A 22,296-nucleotide genomic window follows, 5' to 3' on the forward strand; every position below is an offset into this window, starting at 1 on the left:
ATTCACTGAAAGCCAACTCTCTCTCCATCATTACAAAAAATGGAATAAACACTAAATATTCACAAATATTTACCAAGCACTGGCTTTTTTTTTTTGTCTGACAATTAAAATTTTCAAATGCGACATATGAGCTACTATTAATACTTATTGAGTGCCAGGCAGAGTGTTCTATAGACATGATTTCATTTGATCGTCACTACAACCCTGTGAGTTAAGTAGTGTATCATCATCACTTTATAAGAAAAAACTGAGATTCTTAACGTAATTGTTCAGGTCAAAACGTTAATAAATGACAGGATTCAAATACAGTCTGTGACTCCAAATGCCATGCTCTTTAAGGAAGAATTAGAAAGAAAATTACAAGTAATCCACAAACAGAATGTTCAGCCACTAGTGGACCAAACAGTGGGAAGTATCCTCATACTTTAATGAGATGACAGTGTGTGAATTTCATAATACTTTATTTCCTGAGTTAAGTAAAAGAGATTATAAAGAAAAAAATGATTAAAAAACATTTTTAAAATCCTCACTAAACTGAAAACCATTATTATTAGCTCTAAAATAATGTCATACAAATTCTCAACCATTAGGCTTGAATCTTTCCTTTTTATCTGTTATTAGCTAAACAAATATTATAAATGTCTTAGTTCACCAAAGTTCCAGGATTTAATTAATTTTCTCAAAGACTTTTTTGGGTAGATCCTGTGGTCCCAGACCATTTTCACTCCTATTTTTCTACAAATATTTTGACTCCCTGTCCCACATTTTTTAAAACAAAAAACAATTTAGATTATTTCTGAACCTAGAATATGCATTCTTGTTCCTTAAAGAATCCTTTAAAAATTACACAAACAGGCCGGGCGCGGTGGCTCAAGCTTGTAATCCCAGCACTTTGGGAGGCCGAGGCGGGTGGATCACGAGGTCGAGAGATCGAGACCATCCTGGTCAACATGGTGAAACCCCGTCTCTACTAAAAATACAAAAAATTAGCTGGGCATGGTGGCACGTGCCTGTAATCCCAGCTACTCAGGAGGCTGAGGCAGGAGAATTGCCTGAACCCGGGAGGTGGAGGAGGTTGCGGTGAGCCAAGATCGCGCCATTGCACTCCAGCCTGGGTAACAAGAGTGAAACTCCGTCTCAAAAAAAATAAAAAATAAAAAATAAAAAATAAATTACACAAACAAAAAAAAAATTACAGAAACAAAGCATAAACATCACTAGCATAACAACGCATTTTTCAAATCATATATTTTATTCTTCTTTATTATACTGGTATGTAACCATAAGGAAAGGGAGTTTAACAGAAATTGTATTTTAGACTAGGCTAATACCAAGGGTTAGATAAGAATTAAAGCAACATGCTTTAAAAAGCAGTGTGTGAGACACCCTAAGAATGGCTCCAGCCTCTGAACTCCTGTACTTGCTTCATCTCTCTCCAAGTAGCACAAAATTATTGTGATTTCCCTGTTTAATGTCTAACTATGAATTCTTCCATGGCAGGGTCTTTCACTTCTAAATAGCAGCACAATACTGGCATATGGTAGAAACTCAATCATTGATTGTGGAATTAAGAGAATGCAAAAATATCACAAGAATTCCACCACGCTCCCAAATAGCAATTTCCTGGCTTTCAGGGAAATGCAGACACTTTGGTTTCAATTTTTTGATATAATGAATTGATAAACTTACTGGCCATTCAGATTTGAGTAATATGATACCATGTATAGGTCCTCATTAAAAGCAAACAGAAAAGTCTGTTTCCTGAACCAAATCAGAAATGATTCAGAGGAAAATGCAAATTTTAACTGGAAAAACATAATTTTAATTTTTTAATGTCTAAAGTACTGTATTGCCTCAAGATATGTAAATATGTATAGGAAAATATGCTAAGCTTCTATAGTTTAGAGGGTTTTAAAAAACTGAAACATGAAATTGAGGGTTACCTGAACCTGTTGTGAAGTAAATGCTGTATTTCTGTCACTGCTCACTAGACTTGGGCACTACTAGAGTATTTGTAAACTAAAATGTGATACAGAAAATAACCATATATTTGGTGTTCATTTACCCAAACATTTATTAAGTGCCTATTTTGAACCAAACACAGAGTAGGGGTTGTGAATAAAAGGATGAAAACGTGCCTTTATCCTTAAAGAACTCTCTAATAAGAATCCTATAAAATGAACCAGAAGCAAGTTATTATTCACCCATTTATGTAAACTAGCATCTATTCTCAGTGAATACCTTTCTAATTTCCTGAACTTCTTACCAAAACCAATAGATAGAAGTCCACATTAATAAAACTTCCCCTTGAAATTATTTGTAAAATGGGCCACTCTGATTCAATGTGCTGGGGAAAAAATTCTTTGGCCAAGGACTTGTATTTCAGGTTTTAACCTGAACTGAATGTATAATGAAAGGCCAATGGACCATTATGGAAATGTTGACAGACTTACGCCACCAGTGGAAGTAACTACAACGATGCATTTATTGAAAATTAATGAAGTTCTGAATTTTTATTTATAAAGTGGGTATTATTAGTTTTAGATTATTTTCTGCAAGCCAACAGTCAAAATTTAATAAGATGATGTGTACAGATTGCACTGATTTTCACTCTTATCCACTGCCTGCAGCCTATGTGCATTTAAACCAAAAAACATTTGATATACACTAACTATAAATTATTTCCTTGGAGATCTCTCAGGCATGAAGAAAAAGCCTCTTAAAATAAATTTAAAATATTATATGCTTGATGGTGTATAACCGAAGGTTTAATCTCACCACGAAAGGGGCAGTTACCATGATTTCTGCAATAACCCTGCAGACAATAATCAAGACAGCCCCTGTTGTTCTCTCAGTAAAATCTTAAGCACAGCATGGATATATTGTAATTTGATATCTGTAAGATCAACAGCTATACCTCATGACAACTCATAATCTAAGATTTTATTCACCATTAAATTGAGCGTTGTCCTCAGAAGCCAAAGGAAAGTGTGTTATTTACCAAACATGGTCCTCTTAACTATAGATTAGCACATTAAAATAAACGCTTTCTCTCAAAAAAAAAAAAAAAAAAAAAAAACAAGTACAGTCAATAAAACAGGCTCTGAAAAGTAGACAATTTTGAGTTTTTTCAAACTTTGGGAAAACATTCCTGTGCCCTATTTCCATCATTATTTTAAAGTAACTGATTCCAATCGTTTTTCCACTAAAATGTAAGAAATATCTCCAAAATAGAACTATGATTACATTCAAAAATGTCTCAGTCTCCAATTCATAATATTAACAGTATTCTAACTTAAAAAAAAAAAAAAGAAAAAAAAGAAAGGAAAGAAGGTACTTAGAATAAATACAAGTGGTAACACAACGTCAGAAAATCAGAAACGTGTAATTCAGAAAAGGGTGAAAGACAATATAAATTAGTATCAAAGGCATTCAAAATGGAGATTACTAGAAGAATTCAATTACTGGTCACATATACACACACAAACAGCAAACACATTATTTAAACACAAGTAGGTTACCCCATCAGTATTTCAGAAGTGTAATAAAACCATCTTTCACTCACCAATGCTGGATTTTCTCTTGGCAGTTAGTGACCACCTGTCATGAAAACAGATAACTACTCATGAAAAAACAGAGCTATGCACAGAGCTACAAAAATCAGTGTATCTGAAAACAAGAACAGTGGCTTTACAGATTTAATAGCATCTCAGTATACATTTTTATTTGTCAAACGCACAGAGATGTGAATGTTCGTTTTTAAGCAGCACACTTTATCATAACCCTCTAATGCGGGCTGATAACTGCAGAACAAATTACAGCTCTCTGATTCATACTTTGGTACAAAACCCGCTTCATAACTGTTAGGTGACATATGATATAAGATAACTAGTATTTTGTACAATCTACAGACCTGTTCCCAGTATTACATATTTTGTAGAATACGTAAATATTATAAATAACAAGAAACCAATGTAACATCCACGTTTCGTCAGTTAAGAAAAAAAAAAAAAGAAATGACAGTAGTGAAAATACTTTATTTTGTCAGTATATCTCCAAACATTTTCACCTGTAATTTTTATTCTGACGCATTAAAAAATGAATTCAGTGATATTTTTCTACTACATTTTCAAGAAGAAATACTTGGGATAAGGAGATGCTCTGAACAGCTCATTTGTTCCCCAGTGAATTATGATAAAGATTATAAGCACTTCACAGACAGTTTAAGCTATGTTTATAATACTATAACAATGAAATTAAGCACAAAAGTTATTTGTTTTCCTTGGAGATATTTCAGTACATTCTCAAAATGCTCAGAAAATAAGAACACTTAGTCAATAAAGAAAAATGCAATTTTAAAAAATAACACTATTTTTGAAGACAATTTAAAAATTAACATTATTTTCAAGGATTGCTAATTATCTCTACTTTTAAATCATCTATTAATAAAAATTTTAAACAGCAGACTAGAATACTACAGCATCATTTTAGGGACAGAGAAAGTAGGAGATGAACGCCAAAATGCTTAAGATTAGGCCATGCAAAAAAGACAGCAGTATTATCTGGTTTGCAAAACGCTGCTCTAGTTCACTGCTCTAAATACCAATATTATCTCTTGTGTATGCTCAATGTTTCACCACCCCCCCCCCAAAAAAAAAAAAACACAAGATTTTTTTTAAACCTGTCACTAAATTCCTCTATTATAACATTTAATTCCTGAAATAGATGTCTTCTTTGGGGACATTTTAAATACTAAGACAGCAATCCTGCACCAAAATACATGCTATATTCAGAAACTCAACCATACTACACATTAACTCAGCATAAAAAGTCCATTTTAGAATGAAGATCTCTCAGTAAGTATCAATCACATAGCAACACTTAATAACAGTGGCAATATATAATAGAGGACTGACTTTACATCTGGAAGAGCCAAGCTAAAACTACATCAATCCATTTCACTGTTTCTGATTTGGCAGTAATTACAAAATAGACAAACAGAATTCAATGTAAATTGAAAAAGGAAAAAAATGTTCATGAAATCCTTTTTATAAAGTTCCTATTTAACAACCCCATTAAAAGATGAGACCCAAAAACAGTCAGGATGTTTTCCAATCCCAATGCATGTGTTTCCAAGCATGAAGTGAGCCAAAAGCACAGAAAGCAAAGCCCTGCAAACCATAAGAGCAGAATGTTCATTAACCTCTACATGATAATCCTTTCGTAGCTGCATATTAACTAGTTACATATTCATAATCATTTACATTATTTAAAGGACCTTCGAGGAAATTTTCTAAGCTATATCCATTAGTGACGGTGTTAAAGGTTATAGACGATAGTCCACCTAATGTTTCCAGGAAGCCTTTTTAATTAGTAAATATGTAAATTTGGCACATATGCTTTTTATGTTTAAAAAACACGTCACTGGTAGAATGGCATGTGTTCTTGCCATCACTCCCCATAGTCTACCACCCACTTTGTTCTGGCCATCCTTCCCCTGTTCCTTTTATTTACCTAAAATAGGCTCCTTAGGAAGATAGACCAACAACAAAATCCATTTCGCAAAGTAGAAGAGAAATTTTCACTACCAAAATGCTGCCTCACATTTTCAAGTCTTCATTAGTATATAACATATAGTGTTTAGAAAATGGAAGACTTCAAATAAGCACGATCCAAATGTACACTACACAAGAAATATTTTGGAAATGAGAAATAAAGGGTAGATGAAAGAGGCAGATATGAAAATATACACAGACTCGCCTTCTGATGGAATGCCTATAGTTATCTTTCTTTACATGATTTATGGTACACCTACTTGCAAAAAAAGATTTAAGCCCAAGCAGTTCTATTCTATTTTGAGGGGTTTTTTTTTTTTTTTTTTTTTTTTTAGTTTTCTTCTGTTTTACAGAAAGTTATTCAAAGAAAAAAATTAGTAAATTTCTACAACCTAGAAATTGTAGAAGGGGTTAAAAAAAGAAGCCTTACTTTTCTCTTAAGTTAAATTATTCCAAATAATCTTATTTCTCCTGAAAAGGGACTTAGATTAATTCCTTTAAGTATTAAATTTTAAAAGTAACCATAAGGCAGTGAGCCTTGTTCTACAAGCAACACTTGAAAAAAACAGCAAAAGAAACAAAAACATTTCATTACTTTAAGATCAAAATGGAAGAATAATACTAGTTTTTTTGATTTTTTAAACCTGCCAAAGCATGCAAAAGTGCCCCTAAAGAAAAAAATCTTATTGTATCATTTTCATTTTTTTCAAAAACAGTTACTAGGCTTCGACATCAAAATAACTGAACTAGTAAATTCTTGAATATAATGACCTCATTTACACTCAAGAATTTATAATAAAATAGGCACCTACATAGAAATACGGCAGGAAGTCCACAGTAAAGAAAAAACTATGAGCTGATTGACCACCATTTAGGAGACTTTACCAACAAGCCAGTGGCTACTAAGTCATATGGCATACATTCTTTACAAAGCAAAACTGTCTTCAACCTATGAGCAGTAACAACAGTGGGCTATGCCAACGCTGCCTAAGACGAAACAAGCTGCCAAGAGTTCGATGAAGGAGGTTTTAATCTTTACTTGGAGAGGAAACTTATATTCAGAGGAGAAGTAATTTATTTAGTATTACACAACTGTCCAGGAACTGGTAAGAGATGAAATCAGTTTTAAAACCCAGTCCTTCTAATAGGGATTCTATCTAATCCTAAAGCCCACAGTCCCTATACTGGCCTGCTTCCAACTGTATGCAACTTAACTGGAAAACAGCAGAAAAACACTGGTGACACCTGCAGTCTTAAAACACTGGCGGCTGTTGCTATTTCCCCTCCTCAGTCCCACAGTCCTGAATAAGACCTTGTCAATCACATCAGTGAAAGCAAATTCCATAAGCTTAAGTTCACCAATTCACTGACATTATAATCCTTATTTCTTCCAATGCCTCTTTCAGATGAAAAAAGTAAGAACAACCAACGTATTTCTCAAACATCACTTACTAGTGTATCTGTGAGGTTTAAAGGTGGAAGGATAGTGTGCTAACCCCATAATTACTATCACACCTCATCCTATTTTTAAGATATTTATAAATTAATAGGGTTAGATGCCCAGAAGGACAATGATGGACAGTTCACCCTAATGAACTAATATTTTTCTGTTCATTAGTGTTCAGCTAACATATACATACATTCTGTTACCAGGGGTTAAAATAACATTTGATAATTTTTAAGGTCCACAAGTTATATGGAAAACAGAAATAATCATTTCTTAGCTGTTGTTCCTCAGAAGCTGCTGTTTAGAAATTTTTTTACAAAGGATAGCAGTAACATGCAGTAGGCTCTCCAGTACTTAAAATTTTTATTTGTGCTATTTATATTGGTGACAGACCACAAGAGGGCATAAACCTATGAGTTTTGCAAGTTCAACACAACGCCGCATTAAAACTAGACTGGAGCAGAAAGCCTAAAAGGTCAAGAATGTTTCTTGATCTTTGATACTTTTCCCAAAAACGCTTCACTTCTAAAACTTTTCTCACCAAACTGCAATTTTAAATTCTTCCCGTATGGGTTAATGCATAATACAACAGTTTGGGAACTGTGCTAATCAGAGCTGTCTAAATTTACATAGTTTGCTTCTCTTGCTAGACTGTAGCTTCAAGACAGATCCTACTATTTTGGTTTTAAAGCTGCTGAGTCAAAAAGAAAATAGTATCAGTGGGAGCTGAAGCCAATGGATACCGGACATACACTGTTATGTGACAGTTACTTAAAAACTGAAAATAATTTCTTAAAAGATAGATTTGTCAAGTAGGTATATAAATATCAGTAACAAAGTATACAGGAAGTATACTTTCAACAAAATTTGCAGAATTACAAATCTTTTAAATAAACCCCTTTGCAAAGAAGGAAGGAATTGACTACAGGTTCCTAACAGAAAAAAAAAAAAGGCAATAAGCACTGGGATAAACTGCAATAAATTGAGGGTTACTGTATAAAAACCAGCACAGGCTGGGCACAGTACAGTGGCTCACGCCTGTAATCCCAGCACTTTTGAGAGGCTGAGGTTGGTGGATCACATGATGCCAGGAGTTCAGCAGCCTGGTCAACAAAGCGCAATCCTGTCTCTACTAAAAATAAAAAAATTAGCCAGGCATGGTACTGCACGCCTGTAATGCCAGCTACTCAGGTAGCTTGAATTGCTTGAACCAGGGAGGTGGAGATTGCAGTGAGGTGAAATGGCACCACTGCACTCCAGCCTGGGAGACAGAGGGAGACCCTGTCTCATAAATAAACCAACCAACCAACCACCATAAAAGTAAAGAAAACCATTTCAATTTTAAACAAATCATGTTATAAATATGCTGAAAAGCAAAACTGCTAATGAAATCCAAGTCCAACTGTATGGAGCCACTTCTTAAAACACTAACGTGTTCTTAGTTAAAACTGTAGCTAAGATGAAATCAAAACAGTCTCCTTAATCCTTACCTTTACGTTTTAGCCAGATTCCTCCTACACAGGCTTCTAAGGCATTTCTGTCTGTATTCCATTGTACACAAATATCAGACTATGTCTAATGTCCTTTGGCATTGTGCATCTCACTCCCTCGTTGGCTTGACCTCCAAACTAGGCTCTTTTTTTCTTTCAGTAATCATTATTAGCTATCTTTAGTATGCTATTACTGTTTTTTCCTATTGGAAACATTTTAAGAGTGGTAACATACACATTTTTTTTTTTTTTTTTTTTTTTTTTTTGAGATGGAGTCTCGCTGTCACCCAGGCTGGAGTGCAGTTAGTGTGATCTCAACTCACTGGCACCTCTGCCTCCCAGGTTCAAGCAATTCTCCTGCCTCAGCCTCCCGAGTAGCTAGGACTACAGGTGCATGCTACCTTACCCAGCTAATTTTTTTATTTTATAGAGACACGGTTTGATCATGTTGGCCAGAATGGTCTTCATCTCTTGACCTTGTGATCCGCAAACCTCAACCTCCCAAAGTGCTGGGATAACAGGTGTGAGCCACCGCGCCCTGCATTCAGCAGTATTTCTAAGAATGAAGGTGCTTACATGTTTGGAGGGTTTCTGGATTACTTGAACTAGAGATCCAGAAACTCTTAACTGTTGTGGCTGAAAGCTCCATGAGGTAGGGGCCATTCTCCTTCATCCACCAGCATTCACCCGCCATAAGTAAGTAAACAAGCAACAAGTCCTCTTAAAGAAGTACAGGTCTACTATCACCCCCAAAAACCGCAGGAGATGTTTATATTTTAGTAAAGTCATATAGGACATACATAACACATATACCATATACCCCTGTAGTAAACATAGTAACATGTGCAACGAAACATATGAATATTCAAAATGTAATAAATATCTCACACATATCAGTTACAGTTTTGTCAAAAATGAATATGCCACAAACTTAAGAATAACTGTTTTCAGTGATTTTCAGGCTTCTGAATTGCAGGTAAGAAATTGTCACCTACATTTCTGAATCTGAAATAACTGCCTGAATTCCACCTTGCATGCCCACTGTTTTCCAGAGATATCAATAATTTATTCTCCATGCACATACCTTCCTTGTAGAAACCTTGCCCTTCTTCCATAAAGAATAGGTAAAGAATCCCATTTATCCATCTGTAGCCACAATGAAGGGAGAGGATGGATACCTGCTGCTAACCAGACCAACCTCATTTACTTTGGACATTAAGAGCCTCAGGTGATTACAGACTCTGTTCCTGAAAAGAAGACCACGATGGGATCTGCACAAGCTAACCAACCATCTAAAGCAGCTGGTACATGAAATAACACTATAAACGTACAAGAAAGCAACACACATAGACCCATAAAACTCCTGCCCTTGACTTCCTCCTGACTTCTTACAGTAAATTCTTTCATAATTTCCCCCTAAGCATTTGTATGATTTACAACTAAGAAAACTTTAGAGTAGTAAGCTTGCCACACAGATTAGGATGAGGATATGCCTGTGAAGAGCTCAGAGGAAACAAACAGTCCACTGAAGAGTAAATACAAATAGGAAAAAAAAGAAAAATATTCTCCCAAATAACAAAGAAGTTAAATTAAAGCAATCTTCTTTAGCATTAATTAAAGAAGTACATTTTTATTTTAAAGAAACACCATTGGCCGGACACGGTGGCTCATACCTTTAATCCCAGCACTTTGGGAGGCCGAGGCAGGTAGATCACCTGAGGTCAGGAGTTCGAGACCAGCCTGGCCAGTATGGTGAAGCCCTGTCTCTACTAAAAACACAAAAAATTAGCCAGGTGTGGTGGCAGGCACCCGTAATCCCAGCTACTTCAGAGGCTGAGGAAGGAAAATCAAACCTGGGAGGCAGACGTTGCAGTGAGCCAAGGTCGCGCCATTGCACTCCAGCCTTGGCAACAAGAGTGAAACTCCATCTCAAAAAAAAAAAAAAAAAAAAACACTGTCAGTGAGAATGTAGTAAAAATCACACTAAATCACTGCTAGTAGCTATGTAACTTCAAATCTCAATCTAAACTTCTATAATAACTCCAAGTAGGACAAAAAAGCTTGTAATTCTCATAGAGTAGAAGAGCTAGATAAACAGAAACATCATCTCTTTAAAGGCACCCGAGAGCTGCTAAAGCAGGGAGGACAAGAGGGACTAGACATTCAGAGAAAGGAGAACCATGGAGGAGTGAGCTGATCATCTGAAGTCACTTTTTTGTCAGACAACAGGAGGCACAGGCAAGAGGCTGAGAATTATGCTGGGCCCTGAGAAGGCAGCCATGGCTAGGAGACAGAAGCAAGCAGAACCTTGTGCAGTCTGACAAGGCTCTATGGGAGCCAAACTGGAGCAGGAGAGGTCTCAAGCATACAGCTGGTTTCCCTCCCATGGCGCCTGTCAAATTCTGAAGCTGTGAAGGCCAAAAAGATAAAGTACAACTCTGAAAAGCAGAGCTCAGGATGAAACAAAAATTACGAGTTCAGAAGCCTCCAAGAATATACTGCATACTGAGCAAAATCAGGCTTCCAGATGAAAGCCTGAAGAAACCAGAAGCAGCAGATGCCTCAGTAAAACAACATCCTGGCCTTCACTCCACCCAGTACCTGCCTGGAGTAAGGTGACCAGCTCTCCCTGCATCTGCCTCGGGAGAAGAAAGGGTGAGCTTTTTCCAGAGGAAGTTATCACCTTCAGGAATACCTACAATCTTTAAAGACACAATCCCAGCATTTAGTCAAAAATGACTTGGATGCCAAGAAACAGGATCATATAACCAAAATCAAAAGAAAAAATAAAACAGAACCAAACACACATGCAATCTAGATACCGGTGTTAACAAACATTATAAAGATTAATACATTCAAGGAGATAGAGGAAAAGATAAAAGGAATATATGAAAAAATAGCCATTTTTGGCCGCATGCAGTGGCTCAAGCCTGTAATCCCAGCACTTTGGGAGGCTGAGGTGTACAGATCACCTGAGGTTAGGAGTTCGAGACCAGCCTGACCAACATGGAGAAACCCTGTCTCCACAAAAAATACAAAATTAGCTGGGCATGGTAGCGCATGCCCATAATCCCAGCTACTCAGGAGGCTGGGGCAGGACAAATTGCTTGAACCCAGGAGGCAGAGGTTGTGGTGAGCCAAGACTGAGCCATTGTACTCCAGCCTAGGCAACGAGAGTGAAACTCCGTCTCAGAAAAAAGAAAAGAAAAAAACAGCAATTTTCACTAGAAAACCGAAATCTACATAAAGAAATGAAAATTCTACCACTGAAGAATCAAAAATTAACTCAATAAACGGCATTAAAAGGAGATTAAATAGCAGAAATCAGGATTTTTGAAGCTGATAGGTCAAAAGAAATATCCAAATTAAAGCCCAGAGATTCAAAACTAAAACATGGAAAATATAGAAAAGGCCAAGAAGACACGTGTGAAACACAGTATAAGTACAAGGTCCAGAAAGGGAAGAGAGAATGTAGCAGAAGGAATATTGAAAGATCTTGAATTATGGATTTCCTAAAACTCATATCAAAATATCAACAACAGACTGAAGAAACTCCAACAATCCCAAGCAAGAGAAGCACAAAGAAAATTACATCAAGGCACAACATAGTTACGGTGATGAAAATCAAAGAAAAAAAGAAAACTTTATGTGCAGCTGAGGGTAGAAGGAGGAGGCATAGGGGAGATTCCCCGCCTTCAAAGGAGTGAGTGACAAGACTTAGAGCTAGAGCTAACTTCAACATGAATGACAGAAAGTGAAAGGTAATAGAATAATATCTTGAAATGCTGAAAAAAATAACACATCAGCTGGGCGCAGTGGCTCACACCGGTAATCCCAGCACTTTGGGAGGCTGAGACAGGCAGATCACAAGATCAAGAGATCGAGACCATCCTGGCCAACATGGTGAAACTGTGTTCTAAAAAACATAAATCAAATAAATCTTTTTTAAAAACTGAAAATCCATTGTAACGTACACAGCAAATAGATCAACATGAAGGAAAAATGATGACATTTTCAACAGAAAATTCTGTACGAGGAAACTTTCATTAAAAGAAATACTAAAGGTTTATTAAACTGGACATGCTGTTAATTAAATGTGATACCTGAAAAAATTAAACAATTAGATATTATTAAATAAGTGTAATCTGTTAAAAAAAAGACAGCAACAACAACAAAAAAGGACTCCTCAGAGTAATATAAATGCTTAAGGAATTAAAGAGCAAAGGTATAGGTTAAAAGATAAAGGAGAGGTAAAGATAAAACAATACTGACAGACAACAATTAAATACAGTGTTGCTGTACTTAAAATGCATAGAATTAAAATGTATGGGAGCAATCACACAAGAGGTGGGCTGGATAAATGAATGAATGCTGTGATCTCTGGAGACACCTGAGATTTCCTTAGTGCAAAGAAATTGTAAAATATATATATATACTATAAATACGTATTTAGTACTAAAGCACACAGAAAGTATAGTATAAAAGTAGTTAAAAATGTATCACGAACAAGTTAATAGGAGGAAATAACAGTAGACATGTTTGGTCCAAAGGAAGGGGGAAAAAAAGCAGAAAGAAAAAAGAACATAAAAGTAGGTAAATTAGAACTGCAATGAGACACCACTTCACAATCCACTCATGAGAATGGCCCTTACAGAAAACAGAAACGGCAAATGCCAAAAGTTGCCCAGTATGTGGCCTGGAACCCTTGAGAATATGTCTGGGAATGTAAAATGGTACATTCACCAGGGAAAGCAGTGTGGCAGTTCCTTAAAAATTATATATAGAATTACCACGTGATCCAGAAATTCCACCTCTCGAGCATACCCAAAAGAATCAAAAGCAGATACTTAAAACACCCATGTTCATAGCAGCATTACTCAAAATCACTGAAAGGTAGAGGAAACCCAAGTATCCATGAATGCTAGAATAAACAAAAATGTGTAATTCATTCTAAAATACAACAGAATATTATTCAGCCTGAAAAAGGAAGAAATTCTGATACATGCTACAACATGGACAAACCTTGAGACATCACAGTAAGTTAAATAAGCCAGTCACCAAAGGACAAATACTACATGATTCCCTTTAAGTACCTAGAGTAATCAAATTCATGAGATAAAAGTATTATAGAATGGTGGTGGCCAGATGGGGGAGGAGAAGAATAGAGAGTTATTCTAATAAACAGAGTTCCAGTTTTACAAGGTTAAAAAAAGGAAGGCCTGGAGACAGATGATAGTTATGGTTGATCAACAATGTGAATATACCCAATGCCACTGCACTGTACACTTAAAAATGATTTAAATGGGCTGGTCATGGTAGCTCATGCCTATTTCCCAGCACTTTGAGAAGCTAAGGCAGGAGGACTGCTTGAGGCCAGGAGTTCAAGACCACCCTGGGCAACAGTGAGTCCTTGTCTCTACAAAAAAAAAAAAAAAAAAAAAAAAATTTTTTAACCGGCTAGGAGCAATGGCACGCACCTGTAGTCCCAGCTACTCAGGAGGTTGAGGCAGGAGGATCGCTTGAGCCCAGGAGTTCAAGGTTGCAGTGAGCTATTATCATGCCACTGCACTCCAGCCTGGGTGACAAACAAGATGCAGCCTCTTAAAATAAAATGATTAAAATGGTAAATTTTATGTTATATTGTACTACAATTTTTTAAATGAAAAATACAATTTAAGTCTAATAGAAAGGTTAAGATAAAATATATATGGAATCCTATTATATATAATTGCTTAAAATACTCTAAAGGAAAAGATATCCAGACTGAGTATTAAAACCACAACTTTATGCTGTTTATGAGATACACTTTGAACCCAAAAGACTAAAGTTAAAAGTTTCTTTTTTAAAGATAGACAAAACAAACAAATTTGGCTGATGTGATCATACTAACATCCAACAAAGAAGACTTGTAAGCAAGTAGCATCACTAGAGATAAAAATATCATAGAATGGTGAAAAGTCAACTGACCAGGAAGTTATTACAACTCTAAATCTGTATACAACGAATAACATAGCTGTAAAACACATAAAGCAAAGGTTTAAAAAAAGAGAAAAGTAAATCTATAATCTTAGTGAATATTTTAATACACATCTCAGTAACTGATAGAATTAGCAGACAAATTAACAAGAACATAAAATACCAGAACAACATATTCAAGCAGCCTGAGCTAACATATATACGGAACTCAAAAACTGCAGGATTAACATTTTTTTCCAAGTAAACTATGAAAAATTTACCAAGAAAAAAAAAATTAGGTCATAAAGCAAGACGTAAATTTCAATTATACAGAATGTATACTCTGACTACACTAGAGAAACAGAAAAATAAGTAGAAAATACTCCATGTTTGAAAATTAAGGAAGGTATTTCCAATTTATGGGTCAATGAGCAAATCACAATCAAAATTAGAAAATATTTTTAAATGACTGATAAGGAAAATGACATACAAAATGTGTGGAGTATCTAAGGCAATGATTAGAGAAAAATTTTAAGTTCAAAATGTGTATCTTATAAAGAAAGGTAAATATTAATGACCTCAGCTATCATCTCAAAGGGCTAGAAAAATTACAGCCAAAGAAAAATCTTAAAAGGAAAAAAAAAAAAGCGGAAATCAACAAAGTAAAAGCAGACTTACAAAAGAGGGGGAAAAAAAATCCAAGGCAAAAATTGGTTTTAAAAAATTGATAAAATTGATAAACCACTAAGAAGATAAATCAAGGTAGGAAAAAACCCACAAATTAAAAATTACATTAATTAAAAAGAGAACATCAACAGCACATCTACTGATATTAAAAAGATACCCAGGTATGAGAATAACTCAGAGGGCCAGTAAGTTTGAAAACTTAGACAGGACAATTCCTTGAAAATCAAATTTTCTAAACTGACACAACTAGAAACAGAAAATTCAGACAGTCCCTTAACCTTCAAAGAAATTGAAGTCATATATTAAAATCTCCATACAAAATGTCCAAAAAAAACCACAAGGCCCAGACAGCTGTGTTGACAAACTCTCCCAAACATTTAAGATACAAACAGGACCTGCCAGGCACAGTGGCTAACTAACTGTAACCCATCACTTTGGGAGGCCAAGGCAGATGGATAGCTTGATCCCAGGAGTTCAAGACCAGCCTGGGCAACACAGTGAGACTCTCTCTCTAAAAAATACAGAAAAATTAGCCAGGCATGGCAGTGCATTCCTGTAGCCTCAGCTACTCAGGGAGACTGAGGCAAGAGGATCATCTGAGCCTGGGAGTTCCAGGCTGCAACGAGCCATGCCTGGCCGCTGCACTCCAGCCTGGATGAGAGAGTGAGATTCTGTTTCAAAAAATCACAAAACACACACATAAAAAAACTCAATAACAACAGTATATAAACTCTTTTATAGGATACAAAAAAATGGGAGTTTTTTCATGAGGCCAGCCTAATTCTGAAGCCAAATCTTTACATGAACATTACAAGAAAAGAAAATTATAGGTTTGAAAGGTAGTGTTAATCTTTTTTTTTTTTTTTGAGATTGAGTCTCACTTGTCCAGGCTGGAGTGCAGTGGCATTATCTCATCACATCACAACCTGTGTTCAAGCGATTCTCACATCTCAGTCTTCTGAGTGGCTAGGACTACAGGCATGAACTACCATGCCTGGCTTATTTTTGTATTTTTTGTAGAAATGGGGTTTTACCATGTTGGCCAAACCTCTGACCTCAGGTGATCCACCCACCTCAGCCTCCCAAAATGCTGGGATTACAGGCGTGAGCCACTGCAGGGGGCAGGGGAAGAGGGGAGAGGGGGGAGATGGGGAAGAGGAGGAAGGGGGAAGGGAGAAGGGGAGAGGGAGAGGGGAGGAGGGGAAAGGGAAGAAATAAAAGGAGAGGGGAAGGGGAGGGGGGAAGGGGGAGGGGAAGGAGGGGTGAATTCTGCCTCATGGAACACAGAATAAAGTACCATAACAAAATATTACCCAATTTAATAGGGCAATATATAACAAGGGAAACACATCCTACACAAATGGGTTTGCTTTGGCCGGGCGCGGTGGCTCATGCCTGTAATCCAAACACTTTGGAGGCCAAGGTGGGCAGATCACCTGAGGTTGGGAGTTCAAGACCAGCCTGGCCAACATGGTGAAACCTCGTCTTTAAAAAATAAAATAAAATAAAAATGGGTTTGCTTCAAGAATGTAATGACGTTTTAATATTTTTAAAGAGTCAAGATAATTTATCATATTGATATCTCAAAGAAACACAGAAAACACATTTGATAAAATTCAGCATCTACTCATGATAAAATTAGCAACAGAAGAAAATGTCCATAAAGAGTAGCTACAAAAAACCAACTATGAACATCATCTGTAATGATGAAATACTTCAAACTGCCCTCCTGGTATGTAAAGCCCAATGTCATTACTTTTATTTTACATTATACTAAAGGTCCTAGCCCAGACAATAGGGGGAAAAAAAAAAAAAACATTAAAAAATCAAGACCTGGAATGAATAAAACTGTCATTATTTACAAACAACATGTCTGTATATAACCATACAGATACTATCAGAATGTATAGGCAAGTAACTAGAATTCAAATAAATTTAGGCCGGGCATGGTGGCTCACATTTGTAATTTGGGAGACAAAGGTGGGTGGATCACTTGAGGCCAGGAGTTCAAAACCAGTCTGGCCAACATAGCAAAACCCCATCTCTATTTTTTAGCAACCACAACAACAAATTTAACAAAGTCAATATGTAAAACTCAAGTATGTCTATATCAGAAAAAAAAAAGAATAGCAAATAAATTACAAAATGCGATAAAAAGAGTATCTAGAAATAAATCTAACACATTAAGATTTATATACTTTTAAAAGCTAATACTGCGAAGTTACAGAAGTCAATAAATTGAAAGATATACCATGTTCATAGATTTTAAAACAATATTGTAAACATCTTGATTCTCCTCAAACTGATCCTTAAATCCAGTGCACTCCAAGCAAAACCCCAGTAATGTTATTTTATGAGTATTGAAAAGCTGATCCTAAAATATATACAAAAAAGCAAAGGGTCAGAATAGTAAACATAATCTTAAAGAAGATCAGAGTGCTAGAGGACTTTTACTACTAGATATCAAGACCTATTATAAAGCTAAAATAATAAGAGTGTGATACTGGTGCAATTATAGGCAAATAACCCAATGGAAGAGAATAGAGAAACAGAGCTACACACACATAATCACATAATTTATTAAACAGACAACATACTCCATAAGGATTACTCTGGCTGCTAAAAGAAAACTTAACCCTGTTTGAGGGAGGGTAACATCATACAGAATCGCCAGAATTTTTCATTACAGTATCTGGCATCCAGTCCAAAATTACAAGGTACAAGGCAATCTATAAAACAGAAACCGGTCGGGCATGGTGGCGCACACCTGTAATCCCAGCACTTTGGGAGGCCAAGACAAGTGGATCACAAGGTCAGGAGTTCAAGACCAGCCAGGCCGATATGGTGAAACTCCGTTTCTCCTAAAAATACAAAAATTAGCCGGTATCGTGCTGTGCACCTATAGTCCCAGCCACTCAGGAGGCTGAGTCAGAAGAATTGCTTGAATCTAGGTGGCAGAGGTTGCAGTGAGCAGAGATTGTGCCACTGCACTCCAGTCTTGGTGATAGAGCAAGATTCCATCTCAAAACAAAACAAAACAAAACAAAAAAACAGAAACACAGAAGTAGCTTGCAAGAAACCAAGAGAAAAAATAAACGCAGACCTTCATTTGACTGACAGATTGCATTTATAAAATATAACAGACTTTATGATTAATACATTCATGAAACTAGAAGAAAAGTTGCAGATGTCAACAGAAACTTGGAATCCATTTTAAAATTTCAAAACATAAATTGTATTTATTTTATGGTTTTCCTGCTGACAAATCCAAAAGAATTATAAGCAGGAAAACGACAAAATGACACAATCCAATTTGCATTCTTAAAGACTACTCTGGGCCAGGTGCAGCAGCTCACACCTGTAATCCCGGCACTTTGGGAGGCTGAGGTGGTCGATGACCTGAAGTCAGGAGTTTGAGACCAGCCTGGTCAACACGGTGAAACCTCATCTCTACTACAAATACAAAAATTAGCTGGGTGTGGCGGCACACACCTGTAATCCCAGCTATTTGGGAGGCTGAGGCAGGAGAATTGCTTGAACTCAGAAGGCAGAGACTACGGTGAACCGAGATCATATCATTGCACTCCAGCCTGGACAACAAGAGCAAAACTCTACCTCAAAAAAAAAAAAAAAAAAAAAAAAAAAGACTACTCTGGAAAATAGGCAGAAGAGGAACAAAAGTGGAACTGCCAAGACCAGCCAGGAATTACTACCTCTTTTGTAAGAAATAATGGGCCAGGCACAGTAGCTCACACCTGTAATCCCAGTATTTTGGAGGGCTAAGGAGGGCAGATCACCTGAGGTCAGGAGTTTGATTCCTGCCTGGTCAACAATGGTGAAATCCCATCTCTACTAAAAATACAAATATTAGCTGGGCATGGTGGTGGCGGTCACCTGTAATTCCAGCTACTCAGGAGCCTGAGGCAGTAAAATCACTTGAAACTGGGAAAAAGAAAAGAAAAGAAAAAACTGGTAACTGGGAAAATGGCAGTGAAGATGACAGGAAACAGCCAATTCAAGGAATTCCTAGTTTTCAGATAAAATATTCTTCTAATTCTCTTATGTCTTTTTATTTCATATTATAAATTAAATTAAAGGTAATAGTTCATTGAGAGGGTGGTTATAAATATGGATAAAGCTAAACAAACGTATCCTTTGACTCAGTAATCCATCTCTAGGACTCCACCTTAAGTTACTTCACAAATGAGAAACAACATACGCATAAAGTGATTTACTGAGGCATTATTTGTACTATCAAGAGACTGAAAAACACCAAATGCCCATCAATAAGATACCAGCTAAATATCTGATGACACAGACCCACAATAAAGTACTATGCAACCACAAAATATGATGAGGAATATCTCTATGAACCAGAGTAACAACCAGGTTTACCATTTAATGAGATGAACAAAAGGCAAAATTTGCTACATTTTGCATAAGGAGGCAGTATGGAACGGATATAAAGTAGATACATGTAAATGTTTTTTGTTTTTTTTTTGAGACTGAGTCTTGCTCTGTCACCCAGGCTGGAGTGCAGTAGTGCTACCTCGGCTCACTGCAACCTCTGCCTCCCAGGTTCAAGTGATTCTCCTGCTTCAGCCTCCCAATAGCTGGGATTACAGGTGCATGCCACCATGTCCAGCTAATTTTTGTATTTATAGTAGAGACGAGGTTTCACCATGTTGGCCAGGCTGGTCTCGAACTCCTGACCTCGTGATCCACCCACCTCAGCCTCCCAAAGTGCTAGGATTACAAGCGTGAGCCACCACACCCAGCCACATGTAATTACTTTTAAAGAAGGAACAGAGGAAGGACTGATCAAAAGTGAATGAAAACAGTTATCTAGTACAGGTGCAGTGGCTCATGCCTGTAATCTCAGCACTTCGGGAAGCTGAGGTGGGCAGATCGCTTAAGGGCAGATGTTTGAAACCAGCCTGGAGAACATGGTGAAACCCATCTCTACTAAAAATATTTTAAAAATTAGCTGGGCATGGTGGCAGGTACCTGTACTCCAGGCACTTGAAAGGCTGAGGCAGGAGAACTGCTTGAATGTGGGAGGCGGAGGTTGCAGTGAGCCAATGCTGCACCACTGCACTCCAGGCTGGGCAACAAGAGCGAAACTCCACCTCAAAAAAAAAAAAGGTTATCCATAGGGGTAGGTGTAGGAAATAAGAATAAACAAAAGGTTCCTCTTCAAAGCTTTCCTCTTATCATTACAAATAAATGATAGTTTCTTCAAGGGTTAATTTGCTTTAAAGTTTTTGCTAATAATCTTATAGTAGCAATTAGTTATAGCAAAGAAATAAGCGCATTCCAGATTCCTAGTTCTTACACTTTAGGCTAGATATTTGCCTTGGCATACCTAGGCAAGCCCAGACAAGTCTCAGGTCATAGCTTATTCCCCCCCCTTATCACTTCTCTAAGCATTCCTCGAGTTACTCTTTTTCTTTGTTCTCCTCTGCCTTTACTTCTTTAGAAAATTTCCAGGTTTTTAGCCAATCAGGTCAAGCATAGAATGTGAGGTCCCGTTCAATGGAAACTGGACACAGCAGTAGGGCGATTGTGTCAGGTTATGCAAATGCTCCTGTCTCCTTGTTCAGGTGTGCTCTTGTGGCAAGACTGCCAGCGAGTTGCACCTTCCTGCAGGAAGTAAACTAGCCTTGCTGAGTGATCCATTGTCTCGGTGTGGATTTTTCCCCATGTTATAAACACGTTGACAACAGTAGGTAAGAGCAGGAATGAGAATGAATCAGAATAACCTCAGTAGGGATAACTTTGGATATAGTTGTGATTTTGAATCATGTAAATGTTTTCATGTATTTATAAAATGCAATTAAGTGGAAAAGATTAAAAAGCAAATATTAAGATTCAATACAAATTGTAAGGTCTTTTAGGCTGACTGACCATGCCATGGACACCATGGTAACCTCTGTAAACTGGAGGGACACTCCAGTTAAGTTCCTAAAGCTAGAAAGTCTGAAGTAACTGGAAGACCACGAAAAGGGGAAGAATGAGCACCTAATTAACTTGAGACATTCCTCTATTGTTCCTTATTCCTGCCTCAACTGATAAGGCAATTGTACCTACAACCCCTTCCCCAGCTTGCAAAAACCACCCTAAACTGTAACTTTGTAACTTTCCACTGCCTACCCCAAACCTATAAAACCAACTCCCATCCCACTGCCCTCTTCCCACTGCCCTCTGCTGACTCTCTTTCCAGACTCAGCCCGCCAGCACCAAGTGAAAAAACAACCATATTGCTCACACAAAGCCTGTTTGGTGGGGGTCTCTTCATTCAGAGCATTTGTTTAACACAAATAAAAATCCAAGCTATAACTTCACAGAAAAAAATATTCAGTTAACTTTTGAGATCAGTACCCTAACTGTACACCCCAAAAGCATTAATTATACAAAAGTCAATGGAACGGCAAAGAAATGTTGAACTTTACTTGACAGATTTGCTACTGGCAGTGGTATTAATGCAGTAATTCTGAAGCTATTTTGTATATATTGTAGGATAGAGTAAATGAATAAATACAGAGGTTTTTATAAATAAACCAGGGTTCTCACTATTTTTTTTTTTTTTTTTTTTTTAGGCGGGGTTTCGCTCTTGTTACCCAGGCTGGAGTGCAATGGCGCCATCTCGGCTCACCGCAACCTCCGCCTCCTGGGTTCAGGCAATTCTCCTACCTCAGCCTCCTGAGCAGCCGGGATTACAGGCACGCACCACCATGCCCAGCTCATTTTTTGTATTTTTAGTAGAGATGGGGTTTCACCATGCTGACCAGGATGGTCTCGATCTCTCGACCTCGTGATCCACCCACCTCGGCCTCCCAAAGTGCTGGGATTACAGGCTTGAGCCACCGCGCCCGGCGGGTTCTCACTATTAAAGGAAATATTCAAATATAGACTGGGGAAAGTTTAAGAAGAATCTTGTGGTAATGGATTTGAATTCAAAGTATCAGGGTATACAGTCAGGGTCCATTGAACCCAGTTTTACATTTTTAGTTTCTTTCTTGAGTAGTTCTACTATTTGCAAGGATTAATATTCCATGACTTTTATCCTCTCTTAGAGGCCTTCCAAGGAATTTTTTTTTTTTAATTCCTATTAAGAAAAAAAACCTCATTTTATTTTGCAATTACCATATGGGTACAGTGT

At 37.0% G+C, this 22,296-nt stretch overlaps 1 protein-coding gene across 2 annotated transcripts in view; it reads right to left on the reverse strand.

Annotated features, from left to right (window-relative positions):
• URI1 (URI1 prefoldin like chaperone) overlaps window positions 1-22,296 on the reverse strand; it is a 76,221-nt gene that overhangs the window by 43,418 nt on the left and 10,507 nt on the right. Inside the window, exon 2 of one of the 2 annotated variants that reach the window (XM_039466728.2) lies at window positions 3,566-3,600. The exons of the other annotated variant lie outside the window; for it this stretch is intronic. Within the exon in view, the coding sequence (XP_039322662.2) occupies window positions 3,566-3,600 (35 nt within the window). The remainder of the gene's footprint in view (window positions 1-3,565; window positions 3,601-22,296) is intronic. 2 annotated transcript variants of the gene reach the window in all.

Source organism: Saimiri boliviensis, chromosome 14, assembly GCF_048565385.1.
Source record: "Saimiri boliviensis isolate mSaiBol1 chromosome 14, mSaiBol1.pri, whole genome shotgun sequence".
In the NCBI taxonomy this organism is placed as follows: domain Eukaryota; kingdom Metazoa; phylum Chordata; class Mammalia; order Primates; family Cebidae; genus Saimiri; species Saimiri boliviensis.